The sequence below is a fragment of the Aphelocoma coerulescens genome, chromosome 10, assembly GCF_041296385.1.
Source record: "Aphelocoma coerulescens isolate FSJ_1873_10779 chromosome 10, UR_Acoe_1.0, whole genome shotgun sequence".
NCBI lineage: Eukaryota > Metazoa > Chordata > Aves > Passeriformes > Corvidae > Aphelocoma > Aphelocoma coerulescens.
The window spans coordinates 18,632,613-18,657,117 of record NC_091024.1 but is presented as its reverse complement, the minus strand read 5'-3'; the positions used below and the strand labels follow the sequence as shown (position 1 = coordinate 18,657,117).

The 24,505-nt window shown below is 39.3% G+C and overlaps 1 protein-coding gene across 1 annotated transcript; it reads left to right on the top strand.

Moving 5' to 3' along the window:
* The first annotated feature begins 2,288 nt into the window (after positions 1-2,288).
* Positions 2,289-24,368, top strand: TSPAN3 (tetraspanin 3). The gene is made up of 7 exons (XM_069025370.1): positions 2,289-2,442; positions 13,212-13,403; positions 14,442-14,516; positions 18,139-18,240; positions 18,567-18,719; positions 19,003-19,086; positions 23,407-24,368. The coding sequence occupies exons 1-7, from the start codon at positions 2,380-2,382 to the stop codon at positions 23,497-23,499; spliced, it is 762 nt and encodes a 253-aa protein (XP_068881471.1). The 5' UTR covers positions 2,289-2,379; the 3' UTR covers positions 23,500-24,368.
* The last annotated feature ends 137 nt before the right edge of the window (positions 24,369-24,505 follow it).

The following is a 24,505-nucleotide window of genomic DNA, read 5'->3' as shown; positions in this document are numbered from 1 at the left end:
CAAGCAGAGAGCTAGAATTTCCTGCCTACATTCCCATGTAAGGAGGAGGGGCAATTTATGATGGCATCTCAACTATTCATCCAATTTTTCCCCTAAATGTCACTTGGCTGGTATGCCACACTTGGCATGAGATGCCAGCACAGGCCCACACCTTATCGCAGACAGAGTCTGTGGATTTGAAGTTACAGACTGATGATACCCAAAAGTTTTGCATATGCTCTCCAAAGAACCAAGAGTATCTCCCTGCACAAGAGCCTGCAAAGACCCCACCCTGGCACCCACCATCAGCCATCTCTCTATGCATGAGAGCAGCAAGGCAGCACTGCAAAGAAGAATGCCAGGCACTGCAGTATTTATTTTTTTTACAGGAGCCATGCTTAGAGGAACACTTGGCCTTTATCTTTCAGGCGGTGTGAGTCCAGCCCACACAACCCCTGTGCCAATTTAAAGGGCTGCCTGCAGGCTCCCCATTCCTCCTCTCTCCCCGCGAGTCCCTTGTGTTCCCTGAATGCATAAACCTGCAACGCCACTACGGGCTATCATCTCCCCTCCAAGCATGAAGTCCTGGCCCTTCCTTGCCAGTTATCGATGTTAAATGCAAAAAAGAACCCCAAGAGTCTCTACTGAACATCAGTTCCTATGAATCTATAAAAAATTATGTGAGGTATCTATATCTATCTTTCTCTACCTGTGAAGGCAGAGGAAATTAATACAGAAAATCAGATAAGACTGTTAAGTTCAACCTTGAAATTGTATAACAGCATTGTACTAAAATCTTTCTATGAGTTTTTAAATATCATCGAGCCTTTCCGTATCAAATTTCTCTTAAAAAGACTTTCTTTCTATCAACTCTTAATGGCATTTTTGATACTATAATCTATGTATGCTTTTAAAAATACCATACGTCACAGCATTGTAATATAAAGCACATATAAACAGCACATTAAAAAGCAGAAATTACAAGACACAAGCACACCCTAAAAGCCATAAATTCAGTGCAAAACTCCATTAATTGTGCAACCAACTTTAAGCATATCTTCTGGGTATATAAATTAATTTTTAATGTCAGAAAATGGTCTGATAACACTTGCAAGATTGGGAAGTTTCATCCATGAGCATATAAGGACTTGAAATGAAAGCTGAAAAAAGACTTGGTATCTCCATGGTATCCAGAACTGGGTCTGAATATAACTTTCCAAACTGTAGGAGGAAAAAGAACTAACTTTGCTACCATGGAAACAGAACAGTGGAATATAACTGATTGTTACTTGTCTGCCTTTACAAGACCAATTGCTAAAATGTTAAGGCCTTCATTAATATGGGTAGTTTTGTTTCCACCTGAGAAGTAAACCTGCTGGGAAAGGAACAAGGATAAGCTCACCAAACAAGGGAGAGCAGCCCAGGAATGACAGGCATTTCTATGAAAAGCAGAGGATTAGAGAGGTGAAAGAGAGTAAGAGGGAGATCGAGAAGGAAGATATCCTGGTGCCCAAAGAAAGAGAGAAGGAAGGGTTTGGCTTGATTAGTGAGACTGAAAAAAAAGGCCTTTACAGTGAAGGGCTGGATCCTGGCCATGCTAAAATAAACCTTATGTATATATTCGGTAGCAAATCCTGGACTGGTGTTACTGCTTCCAGAAACCATGCATGTCTTTCACTTCTTAATTTACTTTTCCTTTGCTCTTCACTGGAAAATGCCACCCTCTTTGGATGTGTCCAAAACATCCAACAATTACCGCCTGCACTTTCCTCACAGTTTGTGGGGTTCTGCAACATGAACCACAGTCTTTTACTTCACTGGTAGCATTGCTTCTCCACACTAGACAAATGCTGGATGATCTCCTCATGGAACACCTGCTCTTCCTGCCTGCCGCTCAGCTCTCCTGCCCTCACCGCCCTTCAGCGCCCTGAGGGCGCACTCCCGCCATCAAACCACCCCTCAGGCAGCAATCGGGCGGGTTTCTATTTCACTCGGGAGCTGGATGTCACCGGCTTTATAATGCAGCTTTTTGTGGGAGGGTGTGAATGTTCGGAGTTCTTTGGTACCTGTTTTAGGACTGTAAGGTAGTCGGAAAATTATCGCTTCAGGTGCTGAACGAGAAGCAGAGCTGTGTTTGTTATACTCTGCTTCCTGGGTTCTGAGGCCGGAGGGCACCACTGACCCCTCACGAAAACCCGCTATTGGAGCTGCCCAAGCGCTGCGCCTCCTTGAAGGCGGAACCGCCTTGAAGGGGAGCGGTTCGCCATCTTAGGTGCCTCCGCCCCCTCGCGCCACGTGACGCGAGCGGCCGCCATCTTAGGCTGCCCGCGCGGCCGGGCGGTCACGTGCGGCGGCGCTGAGGGGACGTGGGGCCGGGCCGGGCCGGGGCTCTGCGGCGCCATGGGGCAGTGCGGCATCACCTCCTCTAAGACCGTCCTCGTCTTCCTCAACCTCATCTTCTGGGTGAGTCCGGCCGCGCCTCGCGAGGGACGGTGGCTCCGGGCTTCTGGGTCGGAGCCTGACCCCGAGAGCGCTGCGGGCCTCGCTCAGGGGCCGGGAGCCCCTTCCACCTCCCCGCACGGGTTCAGTTCGTATTTGAACCCTTTATGTTTAAGGGGTGTCCTGAACCCCTTCGCGGGGTGAGGGGTTCAGTGCTGGGCGCAGTCCCTTCCCTCCCCTCGCAGTCCTCACCCCCGAGTTCCAGGGTGGGGGGAGCTGAACCTGGCATTGAAGGTTTAACGAGCATTAGGGATTTTGGGGTAGAGGCTCTGTGTAAGTGAATACAGCTTCTCTCTCTTGCATTATTGAGCTTCTCAGGTCTCTGGCAGTTTAATTTTTGTAGACAGTTTAATTTTTGTAGCGCTCTTTTGGCCATCTCGGGTTTGTCCACTTCGGGACGTCCCAAACACTTCGCGGTGAGTATGGGGCACCGTTTTCTTTCTGCTGTTGGTAACACAAAACTAGGACATGCGTGTTTATATATTTATGCTTCACGTATTCCACTAGCCACGGTAGCGTTGTAGTATTTATGCATTGCTGAAACCTCCCACAGCTACCCTGACAATAAGACAAAAGCTTACAAAAGGCGAACAGTAGTTGCTGTAAATGACCTTTCTCAGGACGGACCTACAGGCTCTAGCTTGGTATTATGTTCACTGTAATAATTGGCTTGTCAGAACAGCGTAACTCTTAAATAAATGAAATCAAAGAATAGTCTGTAGATTTTTAAGAATTCCCTTTGTGCATTTAGGTACTGAATTTTTCCTGCTCTAATCCTAGCTCCAGGAGCAGAGTATCTGTTGTTCCAACTGTTCAGAGATTTCATCTTTGAAAAAGTAATAGGGGGTAACAAGCTGTTGGAACGTAAAAGTGTAGCTATCTCTAGCTGCTTCATTTACTGTTGAAAGCCATATAAAATCTTACTAGCGCTACAGGATGATTGTCTGAATTTTTACAAAGGAATGCTTCTTATGGGTGCCTGGAAATGAATCATGGTCAGGGAAAATGCGTATCTGTGCGTTCTCACCGGCATTTGCCTATACAGGTGTCCTGGGAGAGGAGCAGTGAAGGTGAGGCATATTTGGCTTTAGGTGGTGCAGATTAAAAGTCTGTAATTCTGGCTGAGGTGCATAAACTCCATTCTTTATCTTTAAAGTGAAAAGTGGTGACATCAATCTCTTAGTTAGGCGGTAAGGTTGGAATCTTCTTTGTTGGGTGTGGCTTTTTGTTACATGCATAGTTGCAAGTGGCATTTAAAAGTTCTTTAATGGCTCCTACGTCATATTTAAAAGTTTTTGACTGGACGCTGTTTTTGTGTGTTGCGTTCTTGATGGCACCTTGAAGTAGATTTTTCTTTAGTTGCTCATATAATCATGGCTGTTTGGAGTAAATGAGCACGAGTTCTGTGTGCAGTTTCTCCCCCACTCCAAAAGCTTAGTGATAGGTATTGTTCGTTATCTGCTGCATTTAGTAATTTAATTGCATGTTGGAGTTGGCAGTTATTCATCTCATATAGTGGTGGGATCAAAGTTATTTTGTGTAATGCTGAACCTCATGCGTTACAATTTTTGATTTCTTTTGAGACAAACTTGTCTTAATTTAAAATGGCCAGATTGTATTTAGATAAGATGTACTTCATGTCAAATTAAAATGTCATCAATCTCGTATTCTGTAAACCACCTCCAGCCTAAGAAGTCAGCATGTGCTGATAGCTTTCTGGCAGATAAGTGACTGGGTTGCTTGTGTTGGAACAACCTTGCAGCTCATCAGCTGCATGTAGAATGAGGCAGGCTTTCTAAAACTGAGAGTTACAGAAATCAGTGGTTTTCCTTTCTTTAGCAAGTGATAGTCAATAGCTCATTTGTTGACTGAGCTGTGTATTTGGTGCCCATCTAGTTGGCAATGTAGTTGCCTCTGTGCTATTACAGAAGTCTTTTGCTTGTCATTCATATGTACTTCCAATATTGATAATTAGATCATTCGACTTTCCCATGAGACTTGGCAATAGACAAATGCCTATAATTGGTCAAGTAACGATGAAATCTCCTTTAATTGCTTTTGTAAATTTAGTATCTCCACAAGGTTTCATATACCAGTCTTGTGTGCTACCATTATCTTCATGGTCATCTGTAGGAATAGCAAGTTGTTATTACACAGTGGATTATAACATCTTCCCTGGCCTCCCCCCCCGCCATGGGTCTCTTATTTGTGGGAGGATGTGAATGTTCAGAGAGGTTTTATATCTATATTGAGTGAGATGTTCAGAAAATTATCAGTGCTGGGAAGAAATAGCAGAGATGTGTTTGTTATACTTTGTAGTCTAGGTTCTAACTTTTTTACTAATGTTTTTCAAGTCTGAAAAAGGCAGATCAGACCTTGCTGACAGGTCACAGCCACTTAACATCTACAGCTACCGATTTCAGTTCTACAAGTTCATCTCCTTTTGAAGAGTCTTGTTCTACTTGTTAAATTTTAGTTGACACCATAAAAAGCCATTTATTGTCTTGTGAAAAGTTCTTTCATACTGTGTAAAATTCTTACATGAACTGTACTTTCCTACATGTTGGTAATTATTACAGGATTTTTATTTTTTAAAGAAAGTGGGCTGTGGAAGCTGTCTAACACTAGGGCAGGTGCTAGTTTATCATACAGAAAGCTGGATGGACTTTACTCACCTTTCCACATCTTTGGTGTGGTATTTCAACAATTCAGCTGAGTTGTATTTTCAGGGGTGTTGAGCACTGAGTGCATCTTCTGTAGGTGCCCATATGGCCTTTAAAATACAGTTCTGTAAGAAAACAGTATCATGACTGGTAGTCATAAAGAGTAGCAGAATGTAGATTTTGCATGGAACACGTGCTTGAGTTTTGTCAAAGAGTACTGAAAGTCAAAAATACTTTACCAAGAAATGCATTGATAAGAAGCATCAGTTAAAACTTACCACTCTTAGACCAGAAGAATACTGATCTGATTAATGTTTCTCAGCATCTTGTTGCTGCGAGTTAAATTTTTAGTAGAAATGATAAATGATACAGGAAAATCAATCCATCAGTTGACCTTTACCTTAAGTTTGCACAAGATTTATTTGGCCAGCTGGTGACTTCATGTTCATTTAGGGGATGCTGAGTCCTTTAAGGAAGGATATTGCGTAGGAAGTAATTGTGATGTAAAAGACAATACAGCTTAGAAGTAAAATAATGAAACTTATAATACATATGTCTTCATAATCAGGAAGATTTTTTTGTGACCTTGATGATGAAATGTTGGTAATGACTAATTGCAAAAAAAAAAAAATTATAATAAAGTATTTGAGAATAGCACGTTCTTCAAGAAACCTCCTAAATTTAAAGTCTGCATAATTTTGAAAGAGGAAGAAATATATTTACCTGGAACAAATACATAAAGACTGCTGTCAAATGTGTTTGTGTGCCCTTAATTTAAGGCTTCATGCTGTGACTTGCATAATTCAGTTGAAACCAGTTTGAAGATGAGATGAAGACAAAAATGCTAAGTTTTCAGTCTTAGTTTACTTCATAGGATAGAAGGATAAAATATCCAGAGTTCCATGTGGTCTTGCTTCAGAAAAGGGTATCTGTCTGTTTTACATTCCCAAAGAATCTATGTGCTTTGACAGCCTGCTCTGCTGAAATAGTGCCAAGTCTCCTGTTCTTGCTGAGGTTTTTATCTTTCACCTCTGTGTCCTTCTCCTTGAGAAAAGGAATGAACTCTGCTTCTACGATACTTTCAACTCAGTCGTTGCAAACTATTCAAGTAGTTCTTGTAGTATTTAGCTGGCTTGAAATCATTACTTTGACAGTTCATTTGACTAAGCTGTTATAAAACATTCTTGGTATGATTGTTTAGAGAAATCTCAAGTCCTCACTTCTGTGGAGCACAAATGCTTTCTACAAATCTGTGCTCCCTGCACAGCTTGGGCATGCTCACCACAGTGCAGTGACCAGAGTATGGGAAATGGAGTATTTTCTTAAAAGAGCTGCAGTAGTCCATGAGTATGTAATGTGTTTTGGGATTTCTGCTAGAAAAAAACAAAGAAAGTGAAGCAATGAGAAAATTCATTGAAATTTAGTAGTAGAAAGGAAAAGTAGAGCTCACTTTCTCTTACACATAGCAATAAGCCCAGTAATTTCTCTAGTTTATTGTGAGCTTGAGAATAGTTACTGATCTGATCTTTAAAACAAACTTCTTGAGAGTTCTTTAGTGATCAAAGATTCTAATTGATGGATGATCCCAGAGGTAACTTTGCAGGGATTAATTGACCAAACCCCTTTGGTCTTGAAAGACAGTTGCTTCTGGATGTAAAAATGGAATGTTTTCTGCTTCTGCTGCTATGGTAGTGTGAAGTGAGTGTATCCTACAGGATTTTGTAATGGTTTGGAACCCTGTGCGTTAGAGAATTAATTTTTAAATGAAAAAATTAGGATTTAAAACTCCCAAGTGTTGTGCCATCTGAGTGATTTTTCTTAAAATATTTGAATATGAGTTTTCAGATAGCAAACATGGGCCAGGTCCCGAATTTTAGTAATAAATACTTTGATTTGATTTTAAGCAATGTGGTAGTGTTGTTCATGTTTCTTTAGAGGATGTGTTTCAGGTCTTTGCCTGTGATTTTTCAGGATTTTTGGCATCTGGTCTTGAGCTTAAAAGTCGATCTAATTCCTAACAAAAGCAGGTTGCAAAGCTAAATGTGATACCTTTGAATAGTACAAGGAATCTGTAATATCACTTTACCTGGTGAACTTTGAAGCACAGAGTGATCATCATTGTTCTTGTGCAGAGCAAGGAATCTGGAAAGACTAGAGCACCAGCTCAAGTTACAACCCTGGTGACTAAATAGGTGTAAAAGAATGGCTATATTGTTAATTTGGCTTCTGATTTTGAAGAGGTAAAAGACTCTGCAGATGCACTACATCTTGCAATTAGTGACACTTCAAATATATACTGCCAAATGCAAAAGCAGCCTATCTCAGCCTTTTGCTTTAGCCTAAAAAGCCTTTGAGTTTGAGGTGTTTGGGCATGGTGTTGTAGAATTGAATGTAGCTAGTACAGACAGAGCAGTCTGGCTTGCTTGAATTTTACAGGGCTTGTTTGTTTTATAAGCCTTTAAGATAATTTTAACTGTGTCACGAAGCTGAATGGAATTACTGTATTTCTTCTCCCAAAGGATTTTGTAAGACAGTTACAGCTTGGTGTTCAAGTTAAATTATTACAGATGAGAACAAAGAGAAGAGTGTCAGGAAACCATTGGGTTCTAAGCTGGTTATGCGTCAATTTCAGGAAGCAGAGAAAACATCAAGTATGGGTGTGGATTTGTTTGGGAGAGGAGTGGAGAGAAAGATACACAGCAGTGAAGTGCTGAAAAGACTATAAGAGAAATAAACCCCAGAGAGATCCTCTAGGGCCTTTGAGGTTAAGGAAATAAATTTTGAAGAACAGAAAGCTAAAAGGAAAATTTAAAAGTTTTTGTCATCCCCTTCTTTTTATGACAGTAATCAGGCTATGAGTGCTCTAGTGTTGGAAAGAACCAAAAATGTCAGAAATACCGTAGAGGTCAAATAATGGAGAAGTGTGGAAAAATCCCCACTTGTTAAGGTGCTGTTCTAAGATGCCCAAAAATCTGGAGGTGGACTGCAACACCAGTGTCTCTGCGTGTGGATAGGAAATGTTCAGGATTTGGTATGCATGGATAAAAGTAACTGTTAGAAAGGATGAAACTGATAAAACTGTAGACTTTCAAAAATTTATCCTGGAGTATACATGTGTGTTGTTTTTTAAAAAACTTGCTAGAAAGGCAGTGAGAACAAAGAAACACATTTAACATGAGGAAAGTAAGTAACACACATGTTGGGAAAATGGTCCTAGGACAGGGCCCAGACAGAAAAGCTGAGGGTCTGTTAGTGTAAAAGGGTTTTTTCTTACTTTTTCCTTTGGTTCTTTTTATCAAAGATGATGTAGATGGTCTGTCAGAATACATCATGGGTGTAGTTAACAATCCCATGCTTGAAAGGTATTTCCATAGTGGGATGAATAATTGGTTTAGAGTGGTGTCTGTTTGCTATCAACATTTACCAATCAGCAGTGGCAAAGCTGGCAGCAGTAGGAATTCATAAATAGGTGTCCTTACCAAAAATATTAAATACTCCTCTTGCTTAATTGTCAGGTGTGTTTTCTCCGAAGATGCAGTATTTTGCTGCTACCTTCATTTTCTTGGTCAGAGAGTATGTGTTTTTCTTAAGACAGTGAATAAAAGGTAAATTCTAAAGTATTTTTTGCCATAGTTAATTGAAAGAGTACCACAAAAGAAATTCAGAACTTTGCTTTGTGTTCTTTTGGGGTCCCAAAGTGAAGAAAATTCCATATCAAGGTGAAGAGTAAAAGTATGAACATACAAGTGTTGATCAGATCTCTTTGGGAGTAACATTAGTAGAGTAGTGTAAGGAAGCATTTGCTTGTAAATAAAGCTGCAGTGTCCATGGCTGATAAATAAATGATCAACGGAACAAGTTTAAATATCTTACGCTCATCAACTTAGGAAGCCACAATTTTGGCTTTCAAATTGCTTCAGTGTGTGAGCATTACTGAAAAGATGTGGTGTGTGTTTGCAGCCTACTTGGAAAACAAAAAAGCAAACAAAATCCCTGAAACTGTTTAAAAGAGCAGTTAGACAGTGTACAGCCTTGTACACCTCAGGGCTTGTGAAGGGTGAAAGCTGACTCTGAAATAGGCATGAGCTTAAGAGGTTGTGTTACAGCAGCCCTAAGACTACTCAACCTTGATTTTTAAGTGAGCTTTCCTAGAATGTGTTGAGTGATGCTTGTCATTGTGTCATTAGATCTTCCATTTTTCCCTCCAGTTCTTTGCATAATTGTTGAGTTTTAATAACTCCCTAGAGGTTCCTGCCAAAGCAAGAATATCAACCTTTTCCTGAACTGTGAGAGGTCTACATATCTTTAAAATTTGCCTCTGATGAAAAGGATGTTGAATTGCTCAAGCCTTTTGCAACAAGCTGTCTTCATTGACTGTACTTTTATATCAGTGTTTTTAAAGGTTAATTCATCCTAAAATAAGTGTGCTGCTTCAGGTTCAGAACTACGAGTTAGATGCAGACAACTGCAAAAGGATGTGTGAATGCTGAATAACCAGTCATGTCCCTAGAACATGCATGTGACCTGGTACAGATTCAGGAAACACTGCCATCTCTATTCAGAGCATTGAGCAGATTAAGTTGGAGAATTCTTCCTTCAAGTCCTGTTTATCAAAGACTTGTTTGAGCTGTGTGCAGTTCATATATTTGGCTTCCATTTAATGATAGGAAATACATGACTGTAAACATGGTAGCTTTATATTCAAATGTCTTTGACTTGAGCAAGTTTGGACTTTGCAGGTTTTCTGTTTACTCTGCAGGATGGTAAACAGTGAGATCTGGATTATTTTATGGGTTGTTTTTTCTTTTTTAAGTTATCCTTGTGTCTACTTGTAATACGGACTTTGGGTTCCTTAGATGATTCCTATTTTGAGATAGATGGTTTAAGCATATGGTACGATTTTGGGTGGTTTGGGGTGGGTTGTTCAGTTTTGGGCAGGGGAGAGTCAGTTGGTTTGGGCTTTTTTTTCTTCAAAAAGCACGTGTATTCAGCTTTACACTTGGTTTGCAGCAGGTAATAAATGTGCATTTAACTGGTGCAGCACTGGTCAACATAGACTGCATGCTTTGTATGGTTAAAACTGTCTTGTCTGCCCCTATGTTTGTATGCTGTTTATATCCGTGAATGACACTGTACTGTGTGCTGAGGACTTATGTTGGAACTGCTGAGCTCTGAAGAGGGAGGGACCCTGGGCCGGTGCAGCCCCATTGACTGAACACCTCTGAGCAGTTAGCACAGTAACTGTACTTGTCTTCTGGCTTAGTTTCATCCAGAGTGAGTCCTCTTACACACTCCGAAGACTATTCAGTGATGCAAGCCAGAAGGTAGTAAGTGAAAATCATCAAAAGATGATAAAAAAAGATTGCTTCAAAAGCGCTTTTCTCATCCCAGCTAAAACACTTTAGAGACCTCCCCCTTCCTGGTTTAGAGCAGGCTGAAATAAACACTAAGAGCCCCGTGGTTGTGATGTGAAAGGAAAAGGGTGGGCATCTCAAACTTGTTCACATGTAAACTAACTGGGTAGTGTTGCTGCTTTATAGACTTAAGTCTTTTACCTGTTCAAAAAACAGTGTTCAGCTGTGATATGTAGAGAAGGAGTTTTAATCTTCATGGCTTTTAAACCTTGTGCCAGCTCCAGCAGGTACCTCTGTTCTCAGGACCTTCCTCCCCTGCAGGTTACTTGTTGAAGAGGTAGTAGCAGTAATTCTTAAGAGTATGGTCACTTTATCACAGAGGCAGTGTCTGTTCAGAAACACCAGTTCCTCAACATTGTTCAGAAGCAAAACCTAAGGCCCAGTGCTGTCATGGATGATTAGTCATTATTGTACTATGTGTGGAGGGGATTTAATGAAGTCTTCAAACCAGGCAGCTTTTAATCTGAGCAGTCTAAAGATTGTGAAAGCAAATTTTCTTAAAATGGATGTGCTTCTTGAAGTAGGAAAGATAACACCTGCAGACAGATTCGATTTTTTTTTTTAAGGCTAAACTCCTTTTACTTTAAATACATTCTTCAAATGTATGTGCTTATGCAGTTCATGGTCCAGATTTTTCTTAAACAAGGAGGAAGCCAATTAAATTACGACAAAAAGGACAATGGAGTTCACAAATGGTTCTGATTTCAGCTTTGTGGTATATATTCTGTGCCTGATGCCAACCACAGCTGTGGTTTTTCATCTGCCACCTTGTAACATACCATATTTCTAACAAGCATTTTAGTTCTTAGAAATAAGAGATTACATCACTGGCCTGCCATTCACATGCTTCATTGCTAGGCAACAGTTAATGTAATTCCATTGTTCAGTGACACTACTTTGAATCTTTGCTTTGTGTACAGAAAGTGTGTGTCTGCATTTTGCCATGTTGTACCTAATATGGCAGGGTTTGTACAGATGAATTAGCATTTCAACATCTGTGCAAAGGGGTGATTTTGCAATAGCTTGTTCACTCTTGTCTGGAAAAGATGTCTTGCTCTTGGTCTTTGTTACTGAATTTTCAGTTTTCACTCCCCTTATATCTACATAGCACTTTCTATTGAATGAGTGTGAGCCTCCTGGATGCCTTTAAGATTCCTGCAGAGTACACAATTACCTTTGCTGCAGAAAGAGAGGCGGAGAGGTGAAATGTATTGCTTAAATCCATGCAGAACTGATGATACTTTTGAGCTGGCTCTTAATGTCTTTAGCAGATGTCTTAATGTCTGTAGCAAAGTGCTGCAGGGAATATTCCATATGTAAAATAATATTCAGGTAGTGGTTGTGCAGTATTGTTTTATAGGAAGGAGTTGTGGTAATGTCGCAGTACATATAGTATGTAGTGGCAGACAGGGCTGAGATCTTGGATATCTTTCTTTTTATGGTTTGTCTTGTTCTGTGCCACACTGAAGAGGCTTCCCAGGGAGGACTTCTAAGACTTGGGACAAAGCCTTGAGCAACATGCTCTGAATTCATTGTTGACCCTTCTTTGTGCAGGCAATTGGACTAAATGATGTCCTCCTAGACTGAGTTATTGATCAAGTCTCTGATTCTACACTAGCATGATCCAGCCTTGTAGTATTACAGCTACTGGAGCCAGCTATATGTGTGCCCTCCTCTTCACAGTGCAGGGAGGGGGTAGTTGTAAGGCCAGTGAGTGGGAAAGTTGGCTGGAGGCGGCCTGCAGTGTTCTCCCTCAGATTGGAGCTGAAGTGTGTAACATTCCAGTTGAGTGAGCTCTTGTGTCCAGGGTATGGATTGGTTTGTAATAGGGACGCTACCCTTTACAGCAAAGTGAAATTCCCCAAATCATAGTTTAGTCATTGCATCTTCTGAGTGCCTTGTCTTAGCTTGGCTTTGTATTGGACATTGGAAAAGCCTGTCATTGAACTATTCAAATTATACTGTCTGTCATTGCAAATTGATGATTTGTTCTGCAGCAAGTGTGAGGACAGTTAGGAAAGACATTTGAAAAGCACAAACTGATAAGGCCCTTGTATTTAAAAATAAATGTGTGTTAGTTGGCTCCTCAAGCAACAGTTGTCTTGTCTTTCACTAGATCTGCTCAGCTTAAAGATAATGGAGGTATTGATGTATTGGGATCCTTGTAACTATAAGGGAGGCATGGTCGTAGCAGATTGATGAAAGAGCTTCGTCTTAGTGTTTAAAATCTATATATCCTACAGGGCTTACTTGCAGTAACTTCAACTTTTTGTTTGTTTAAAAAGGACCATTTTGTATAACAGTGCTTTTGAGAACATCAATTTTGCAAGTTTATGGTACATTTCTCTAGGGATTTGGTTCTGCCTTTTAATAGTTGGTGGTTTGTATTTGTTTCTACCTGCTTTCTGGTTGGAATGAGATTTTTCCAGTGCTGTGAACCCTTCAGAAATGCTGTTGTTTCTAGCAGTTCATCTTTCCGTAGCAGAGGTTAAAGTTTACAATGTGTACATCTATTTTATTCTAACAGTAGGTCATAGATAGTAACTGGCAAAATTTCTGAGGAAGGCTACTTTATGGTAGTTGATAAAATAGTTGTTACCTTGCTGAAGTAAAGGCTTGGTATTCCAAGGAACTTACCATGTTTTTGTGCTTGTAGGCAGCAGCAGGCATCCTGTGCTACGTGGGAGCCTATGTGTTCATCACATATGACGACTATGATCACTTCTTTGAAGATGTCTATACACTAATTCCAGCTGTTATCATCATAGCTGTGGGAACGCTTCTTTTTATTATTGGACTTATTGGGTGCTGCGCTACAATTCGAGAAAGTCGCTGTGGACTGGCTACAGTAAGTGCAGAGCTCTTACAGAGTGTTGGCCTGGTGCATATTTGTCTGCCTTCTCTCTTAATAAACTCTTAAAATATTACTTAAAGTTTTTTCTTTATGGCCTTAAAAGTTTTTTCCTTAATTTTGTTAGGAACATCTTGTTTCAGTTTTCTGTTCTGAATAAAGGTGTTAAATTAAACAGTTGTAGCAGCAGAAGGCATCTCAGTTTTACCTTTTTTAGAACTGTGGTAATCTTATTAAAAAATGTAAAACCATATGATTAAGTCATAAGTTTTTAAATCTCACTTTTATCTGTTGTGGTTGAAAAGCTGAATTGGAGGGAGAGAAGTTACTCAGGAGCCTTCTTGCTTTAAGTGTCTTGCATCAAGGTTAACTGAGGGTTGTCATAATGCGTGATTATTTTCTTCATGGCTTCACTTGGGACATTTGGTTTGCAGTATTTTATGCCATGTGTTTCCAAGCGTTTGAACTGTAAGTTTGGCTTGAAAACTGGGTAGGGAAGAAGAGAGGCTGGTATTTAAACTGTCCCCACAGTGGGGTCTGGGGCTTCTTTTGTTGAATGCTTTGTAGACTTCTTTAACAGCTCATTTAAAATGTGCTATTAAATACAGCAAGACAAATGCATAGCTTGCTGTCTTTGACAGTTGTTACAGAGCTTAATCTGAAGAAACATTCCCTTAGTCCATCTACCACTCTAAGTAACTGCCTGGGTAGCCTCTTTGATGAGACATTCCTATTTATCTAAGAAAGAAGATTGAAAGAAACACTTGATTAAAGACATCCAGTATGGTATTTTCAGTACTAATGAGAGCCTTACTTGCCTGACTGGGCAGCTTCTTAGTACTTGAAGTTATGAACACTGAAGTTTCTTGAGTGAATTCTGGGGTCATTTGGTCAATTTAAGTGCCTGCATTAAATTATCTGTTAAATTACAACCTTGCCTCAAAAATAACTTTAAATAGAAAACTCTACATGGAGACTTCCATTAGGTAAATGAATAAAACTATTTGCACAAACACTCTTGATTGTATTTTACAGTTTGTGATCATCTTGCTCTTGGTATTTATCACCGAAGTTGTGGTCGTGGTTCTTGGATACATTTACAGAGCAAAGGTAAGAACTTCTCAGTTTCAGTAGATGTTTTGTTGTGAACTCTAACCATAATACAGAAGTTTAATCTTTGCTGTATTTGATTCTGTAGAACTGTTAATGGATATTTGTTAAGGGAATAAAATCAAACCTCTGAGTGGATTAATTTGTGATACCAGTATCTTAAAATTTAGAACATCAATGCAGAGAGCTATCTTGTAGGCAGAAAATTACCTGGAACATATCATTAACAGTTAAACAGTAGAAGGGAGTCAGTAATCAGTACCTTTACATTTTCCAGATGGTCTTCTAATTTATTTATGCTTTGACTTTGTGAATGATTGAGGCTACGCAGTGTTTGAACATACTGCATATCAAAACAATATGCCCTAACTTAAATGTTGTCATGTGTTGTCATGTGTTGTTGTCATGGTGTGCAAACTAACACTGCATAATAATAAAATTAAATAGATTGAATGTGTTAATGTATACTTTCTAGCTTTATACAGGTTGTTGATAGGGATTATAGCTAAAGAAATTATGACTTTTCCCACTGTTTGTTTAATGGAATTAAGAAACAGGACCAAAAGAATTAAATTAAATGTATTTCTACCAGCATAATATATGGCAAAAATATACTACATGGTATTAGAGATGCCACAATGTAGCTTGAAGAAATTTCTAACTTGCACAGTTTACTGGCTTTTGATATGTCTGTATCTAAGTTTTGAGGGGAAAAAAAAATTACCAAAGAAGGCATTTTAGCTGTGACATGGAGTATGTATGCAATGTAGGATACTCAGGGGTATGTTACTGGCAAGCTGAACCACAGTACCATTTGTCTTTCTTTGGCCTTTTGTGTCCTATGAACAACACAAGTCTTACTGGTTCAGCATTTTCTCCTCCTTGCTTTCTCCTGCTATCCTGAAACAAATGGGGAGACAGCTGGAAAGTAAAAGTGGTGTTTTTGCTTGGGTCCTAGGGAAGGCTGCTTTGAGTAAGCAGCTGACAACATGACCTTGTAGTGTTTGTGTTACAGACCTGGTGCATAACACTTAGAATAGACTGCTTCAACAGAAGTGCTCTACTGGCCATGCTTGAATTCAGAATATGTTTTCCTTTGTGCTCTACATTTGATTTCTGGGATCTTGGTAGTAAACTGAGATGATCATTTGGGATTCTGAAGTTTGTAGTGGAAGTAGACCTTAGAAGCCACTGAGGAAAGCACTACAATTCCAGGGGAGTAGGAAACATATTGGGTTCTTGCATGTTGATTTGAATGGTTTCCTTCTGCTTCAGTACTTGCAGAGGTATACTTTAATATATGCAGGAATTACCATGTATCTGATCTGGATGAAGCAGTAGTCATCTTACTCTCTTCCATGTTCCCATCTTGAAGGGGCTTGCTCTTTTTCAGTTAGCAGTAATCACATCAGATAAAAGCAGAGGCGTGGATCTTCCTTGCCCAGCTGTGTGTTCCTGTTGCCTCTCTTTTTTTGATTGGCTACCATACAGTTTTCACTGCAGTAGGTAATGCAGGGCCAGAGCTTGGGAGAAGAGGGAAGATTGTCTGGTTTTGGTGTCAGCATGATCTTATGTTAAGCTATTTGTAGAAGTCAGTATTTGAAACCTGAACCTTAAATCTTTGGAAAGGACAGACAGGTTTTGTTAGTAAAAATGGCAATTTTCTAGTACCCTGCAGTATCTAACATCTTAAACTATTGTTTCAAGTGCCACAGAAATAAACAGAAGTAAATTTATTACTAATGAGCTGGGAGGGGAAATCTGCTTAGCCTTCTGATTACTTTTGCTAGGATAAATAAGTCTGCTTTATGCTTTGTTCATTTTGGTCTGTTGTTTCTGACACGGCATGTTGTTTCTGACAAGGCATCTGTGGGAGCCTTGTTTTGGTTTTTTTAAAGGCACCTGAATCATGTTATTTTGTGTTCACTGTACAAACTTCCAAATGAAAAGATAGAAGTCATTAGCAGTTGTTGGTACCAAGTAACATTGAGCATAATGTCTCAAGGAAGTGGCACTGTACTCTCTTAAGATACAATTACTGATCTTAGAATCACTTAATTTTCCAGCATGCCTCTGTAAATGTGTGTTGATCCAGTTCAGATTCTTTCAGAACCTTGTGAAGCATGCCCAGGCCCTGCTGAGATGGACTGAGCTGCTGTTAGTGTCTGCCAGCATTGGTCCTTAGCTGTAAAAGCAAGGCTTTTTGGAAGTGGCACTAAGGATTAAAAAGGCTTGGTTGGTTGAGGACCCACTGGTTTTTTTTCCTCTGTAGGTGTAGGGGTTCACTCTCTCCATTTTCCATTAAACCTGCCAGTTAGCTAGAGCTAGTGATTTCTCCTTGGGTCCTATGGAATTTGCATGGTTTTCAGGCATAATGTTGCCCTGACTGAACCACAAGCCAAATGATGCACAAACAAGCACTGAAATAAATTATTTTAAAATGTATATGACAACTTGAACAGCTGTTTTGTTGGAGTTGTAAATCACATTAGTTAAATCATCAATTGATTTTAAGCTGGTCTGAAGCAAGTTGCCTGTGCAGGCTAAATTGACATTTATGCATACCTATCTGGAAATAGGCAGCATTCTTGAGGAGGGGGTGGTGGTGGTGGAATTCAACTTGTGCTATTGCTGCAGAAAATTCTTCCATTAAAGTATTTAAAGGAATGATGTGTTGACAAGACCTTCCTACTGTAGCTTGCAAGTCTGAAGAATATGCGTGCTTAGTGCTCAGTCCTAAAATTACATTCCTTGCACATAATTCCGGTTGAATGTGATAGAAAAAAATCAAGTCAGAGCTAATCTTAAAATTGCATAAATGTTTATCTACACTAAACTGTGTATTATTTAAGTAATAGTTACAGTAAAATACAGTACTTAAAAGGTTCTAGTAGGATTTCCTCCAAACCAGGAATCATAGAATGGCTTTTGAGGGGACAAGTGATGGGTCTTGGGTGCCATCCATTTCTAACGCATGTACCTGCCAGCATCTTGACTCATTTGCAATAGTTCTAAGACCTACTGCAGTAACTGTTGCTATATACAATGTACTTCCCTTGGTGTTCCTTGGGAAGCCTTGGAAGACCAGGGCTGAACAGAGAGCTTGGTCACTGTGGGGTCAGCCAAAAGGTGTCTTTGAGAATTTACCTGTGCTTCAACCACAAGAGTAGGTCATGTGACTTAGTACCTTTTGATCCCAATATCCTTGTAGTCCCAAGGGAAATGCGTTAGCCCAGATGGTTATATAGGTTCTGGTTTGGAACTTTGAAGTAGAAAGGTGAGTGCATGCTCTTACGGAGAGCCCTTAACTTCATGAAATGTCTGCCACAGTGTCTTAGGAAAAGCATGTTCCTTTTCTGAGAGATGTTGCCAAGCTACTTTGCCTAAAATCTTCTGAGAGGTAGCTGCCTGGATTTTTCTCCTCTCACTTGCAAGCTAGCAACACCTTTGCAGAAGCCAAGTTTGAACTTCAGGAAGCTGTGCCACCAAATTATGCTAATTTCAGGTGGTGAGGAGTTACCTTGGTTTCCTGAAATGCTGTAGTTGGAAGCAGAATAATTTTACCTAAGCTGTGCTACTTCAGCGGGTGAGCTAACGCAGATGCTTTCCTACCATTTCCTAGGTGGAGGATGAAGTTGATCACAGCATTCGGAAAGTATACAATGGATACAATGGGACAAATCCTGATGCAGCCAGTCGTGCTATTGACTATGTACAGAGGCAGGTGAGACGGCGAGACACGAGCGACTTTTCCACTCCCTTCTGCCCTTAAAACACAGGTGCTCTTGCTCTGTTGCTTGTGTAGATGGCCTTCCTCCATTCTGACAAATCTAGGAAATTGCTGAATGGACAATAAAAGCTTAACTCGGTTAAAATTAATACTATGATATTGCTGATGGGGAGATAAATTTTTATATAATTAGCTATCTGGCAATCTGTGCTTGTATTCAAATATGTAGTACTTAAGTATTTTTCTGCAATGGAGCATAATATAGTTGTCCTCCTGGTATTGCAGTTAGAATTGAGTTCTTTACCTCTCTGATTTTCCAGCTGCGCTGCTGTGGGATCCATAACTATTCAGACTGGGAGAATACTGTATGGTTCAAACAAACTAAAAACAACAGTGTTCCCCTCAGCTGTTGCAAGGCAGCCCTCAGCAATTGCACTGGCAGTTTGACCCACCCCATGGACCTTTATTCAGAGGTAAGCCAGCCACAGCATGAACTTACACAGCCATGTGCTTTCACTGACAATTTATGTTTTTGGGGGGAAATCAAGTCTTGGGTGTATTTGCTTTAACAGAAAGTAGGTGTGGTTTCTTGTGGGGGGGGGATCCTCTCTCTCCTCTTTTCATCTGTGAGTAATTTTCATCTAATTACTTTTTTTAGTGTTTACATTATCTTTCTGCCCTGTGTGATGCTTTTGGGGTTTCTTTGTGTCTAAATATGGTTGCCAGATTGATACATAAGAAGCCTACTTGTTTCAGGGGTGTGAGGCTCTGGTTGTAAAGAAGCTTCAGGAGATCATGATGTATGTCATCTGGGCAGCGCTAGCATTTGCTGCTATTCAGGTAAGAGAATATTCTTTATTTGTTAACTTCTTTCAAATTAAATCTAAACTGCAGTACAGATAATTAAGGTATGCAGATACAGATATTACACTTTAACACAGAACATCACGCTGCTACGTGGATGTGTATTTTGTTAGAGCTGAACAGTCAGTATTATATATAGTAATCCACTCTGATGTAAATGGTAAATTATTTTTTGAACACTTAATTATCTAGGTATTAAGTATCATAAATGTCCTCTGATGGCATTTAACACTTGAAGAATTTGCATAGTGTTTAATTTCCAGCTTTTAACCAGCTCATTCTTCATACTGTTTTAGAGGTACATCAGCTTAACTGCACTTCATGGTGTACAAATAATGTCATGAACACCCAGGAGATACACCAAGGTTTTTGATTGTGTGCTCTGTTCATGTGCAACTGAGCTTTGCTGTGTATCTTGAGGATTTCTTGGGTTCTGGACTTGAGCAAACAAAGAGGCTCTAAACTGGAGACCCTTCCATGAACCTTATTACAGTTACCCTGGTCATGAAAAGGTAACTGAGGAAATAAACTAATGTGTATATTAGTATTTAGTAAATTTTAGGGAAGAAAAAATACTAGAACTGTCTCTCAAACATACTTGTAAAACTGAAATTTTGAATGCTCATCTACTGGCGGACTTAGTACATTAAGGACATTTATTTTCAGACTGTGCCTATGTTATGGTCTCTGAGTAATGTAGTACATATGCTGAATCCCAGGAGACTTAAAAACTATGTTCAAAGTTACTTTAGTGCTCTTAATAGCATTTGAGTTCAGAAAATATACCTGTCAAGTTCAACAGTTTAAGCACTTCTGTTTTCAAAAGCAGCTTTTAAGCCAGATTGTATGTTTGAAGGTAAATAATCTTTTGCAAACACTCTTGTGAAAATAGGGTTCCCTTTATATTTCAATGCTACAAGGATGTACTCATAGTACTGTATAAGTCATGTTGAACTATTCAGACCCAGACTACTTCAGCTATGGAACTTCAAATTTGGTGAGATCTGTGCTTAGTCTCCTGAAGGGAAGGTATAGTTTTAATTGTCTTTCTTAAAACTTTAGTTGTTAGAGTAACACTTGGTCTGTTTGAACAATGAAATGTATTTGTGTACTGAAAATTTATGTGTTTTTCACAACCCTAGTTACTGTGTCAGATTCTTTTTATGTCGGAAAAAAGTGCATTTTGAGACTGACTGAGGTGAATCCCAAGAGGAGGCATTATTCTTAGTTTTGGAGTTTGCAGGTTGATGAACAGGTCTGCCCCAAAATGCAGCACAGTTACAATCCTTTCTGGCCTTGGCCCAGAGTTTCTGACACATGCTTGCAATGGCAGTGTGGCTGCTTGCACCCTTGTGTTCAAACTGTTCTATTCTTTATCTCCTGAATTTTGAGACATAAGTTCTGACATCTTTGTCTTTCCCATACAGAATTTAAGTATGTACTTGGCCCAGTTCTCAGCAAAATGGTCTGTGGGCTAATTGAAAGGGAGATAGAATGTAAACTTCAGCACATAGCTGTAACTTGCGTCATACCCTGTGAACTTTGGGGAATTATTATGGTTTTTTTGCCATTTGGTGAATTTTACTATTTCTCCTATACTTGCTGCACAGAGTCCCCTCTGAACAGATTGTTTTATGTTATGCAATGAGGCTGTTCAAAGTCCATTACCTCTGATAGCCTATAGTCAACAAATTTAACCTTCAGTAATTGCTTTAAAATTAAAAGACTGAGAAGAGTGTTTTTGCAAGGCTTGAAATTTATGGACAACATAGTTTTTTTCTGCATAGAAGTAATTTTTGGTATGTTCATGTTTCAGTTACCATGGGGATTTTCCAGTGTGCAATAATTCCCTGGTCCCAACCACAGTGACAGCACAACTATTAATAGATAGGAGGTAAACTGAAGGGAGCAAAGACACAGCTTTTGTGGTTGGTGATCGTTTACAAAGGGCACATGTATACACAGTCATTGAATTTTTGTACAAAATTGGTTTGGGAAAAGATTGAATATAGTTACTGCTAGCAGGTAAATTAAAACCAAAATTAATGAAAAACTAAACAAACCTTCTGAATGTAGGAGATGTCTAAACTTTCCTGGAAGCTGTTGAAGAGGAGGATGCATGGATCCCTCTTCAACACAGATGTCTAAAATAGCTGTTCACAATATTAAATAGCAACCAAAGAGAAACAGACTGAAATGCCTTAAAATGTTTAGAGGTGATAGCATCTTTTTTTAATGACATAATAAATAATGTCTGTAGAGAACATTTGAGGTATGTTAGTCACTTCTGTGTTTATAGGGAATTTTTGAACTATGCTCAGAGACCTCCTAAAGGATATAAATAGTAAAATAGTTAAGTAGTAACTCAGAAGTTAATTGTATGAGGGTTATACTGTAGTACCTGAATGTCTGAGATTTCACACAATTCTATATAAATTAAATGTCTCAAGTGAGTCATTGAACAGGATTGTCTTTGTGTAAATAACTGTAAATATGATGGAACTACTTTTGCTAGAATTCATTCTAGCCATATACATCAAATGAGTAAAAGACTAAAGGAGGTGTTGCTCTGCATCACACTCTTCCTTTTATCCTGGCTTTGAACAGCAGAGAAGAATTTTTTGTACTTGCAGGCTGTGAGTCTTCTTTAGAGTTCTGTAGCCACTGGCAACTACCATAAACTCTTCATTTTACAAGTCTAGCTGAAGTTCATTTTAATTGTAGATATTCCCCCCTTACTTAGAAGGGCTACGTCCATGACGATTCATTCTCTCACGTAACTTGTTTTCTCTTGCTCTGACATGAATAGATCAACCTGAGCACCCTGATGTAGTTCATGTCCCAGCTTTTTGCAGGAGGGCTTGACTAGATGGTCTTTAAAGATCTGTCCCAACCCAAACCATTCCATGACCCTATGATAACATTTAGGAGTCAGTCTGTGAGCTGGAACCACCTGAGTAAAGAGAGGTGCTGTTTTTAACAACAGCTGAAGTGCCATACCACATTACTCTCCATATGCTCTTTTAGACCTGAGCTGGTTTGTGCTGTAGATCCAAAGCAGATAATGCCCTGCAAACAGAGAAGAGTGTTGATCTTTACAGCTTGTTCCTTTCCAGGAAGTTAAAAGCTCATACTAGAATTTCATCATGCCTCTTCCTAATCACTGCTTATTTAGTTTTAGGATTTTTAAACATTCTGTTTTCAGTCTTTCAGCAGACTGGAGTACTATACTGTGTGTACCATCATGTAGTTTTAAAACAGGTTATACACATTTGATGTCTGCATCAGCCTGTATTATAAAAGTCAGTAATTCTCCTTTTGTCCCAGTACTATTTCACTGGGCTTTTGCTGTATCAGTGAGGAAGATCTACACTTGATTGTCTGCTCACCCATTTCATTCTTGTTTGCTTTCTGTCTGAGGGGATTTTTTGTGTGTATTTTTGGAGTGGATTCTTCTTTTATAAGAAACCAGTTTACCATCAGGGTGGTGCTTTATAATCCAGAGATAGGACAGGAGCCTCCTGAAGTATTTGCATCTGTGAATAAACTTCTATGCATACAACCAAATCAGTACAATCTCTTACTTTACTAGAAGCTATTGCCAAATACTGTAGACCACAGAACACAGCACTATACCTGGTATTTTTTAGTAGGTACAATCTTACTCTACCTTCAGTAAACATGCAACTTCTTTAAAATATCATGGCCTGTATCCCTGATTATTCATGTGGTTTAAGTTTTGTAAATGGACACAGGGTGATTGCACCCTAAATCCTGGCAAGCATGTCCCAGCACAGTTGTGGTACTGTGAGTTTTAACATGTCTAAAAGTGAATTATTTGCCTTAGATTTAAGCTTTCTAATATGACATGTTAACAGAGTTTTACAAAATCTCTTTCAAGTGCTCATTCTCATCATAGCAGTTAAGCTGATGCATTTGAATTGCACTTGGATTTTCCATGCCAGATGCAGTATCTAAAAATCTGTACCTTGCATTAAAAAGATATTAGGAATTTCTTCCATCTGAACCTGAATTATTGAGGCAGAATACAAGTGGCTGACCAAAAAAAAAAGTTTTGTTTAAGATGTCCAGGATAATCTTGTAAGAAAATGAGGCTGAAGTTTGTGGCCCTTGAATTTTGCAGCAGGAACCCAAGCTCTTTCAGGAACAGTCATTTGTTGTCATTTATGTTATAGACAATTACAGTCTTGAAGCATGCTGACAATCTGTGCTGAGGTTGAGTCTCTTGAAGTACCTTCTTTGTACTTAAGCTTGTTCTCTGTTTTTTCTCCATAGCTTCTGGGCATGTTGTGTGCCTGTATAGTTCTATGTAGGAGGAGTCGGGATCCTGCCTACGAACTTCTCATCACTGGCGGAACGTATGCCTAGAAGAGAATTCAAACATGCAGTTCAATCGTCCGCCACTTATGTGGAAGGCGAATGGGCCAGGTTTACTTCCATAGCTTTCTTGCCCCAAGCTCAGTCCAAGCACACCTTTCAGACATGAGGGCAGCCGCACTGTGCACTGGTGACGGGCAAAACAACAGCTTTACACAAATCCATATAATTACCTGTGACTTTCACTGTTTTAGCCAGCTATTCATATATCTAAATGTTTTAGTATGCTAGTAAACTTCCTAATTTCAGAACCATTTGCGAGTTAAGTGTGATTTGGTTGATATGAAAGTCAAAGGATGTGTGCCTACTTTGGTAGATTACCTCTAAGCATTAACTGGCTGATTCTTGCATATAGAGAGAGGATGTCTTAAACCTTCACTACATGGGACTTTTCTGGCCAAAGCTGTACAAAGGAAGCCAGCTGTATTTAATTTGAGAAGAAAAGATGTTTTAATCTTGCCCCTCACCAGTGTCACTTTTAAAAAAGAAAAAAACACCTAAGTCCAGTATACTTTATATATAAAGAAATTGTAAAAAAAACCAAAAAAACAAACCACTAACCAATTTTAGGATTATGTGACTGCAGTTTTGACCTTCAGAGATCCAGTCTTTCAAACATTAGTGGTTTAAAATACAAGCTGGCTTTTCAGGAGTATAATGTATGCACTACTGTTCTATAATGAAATATTTCATTTTTCTATGAAGAGCGTTTTATGTGTTGAGTGAACTGTTAGACTGTAGACCTTAAATTGGTTTGGAAACAATGTAGCCATGTAGAGTAGCAAAGTAGTATGTGAAAGTGATCTCAACTGTAAATAGTAAACCTGATTAAATAAATCTCTGTATATCCTCCCTATAAACATGTCTTGTTTTCTGTTTAAGATTCCAATGTATTTGGTCCAATGCAGTCTGGGTGTGCTGGACACACAAGCTTTGTGTGAAAGCAACAGTTTTAGGTGGCTTTACTTCAATATATCTGTATTTATGATTTGCTGGA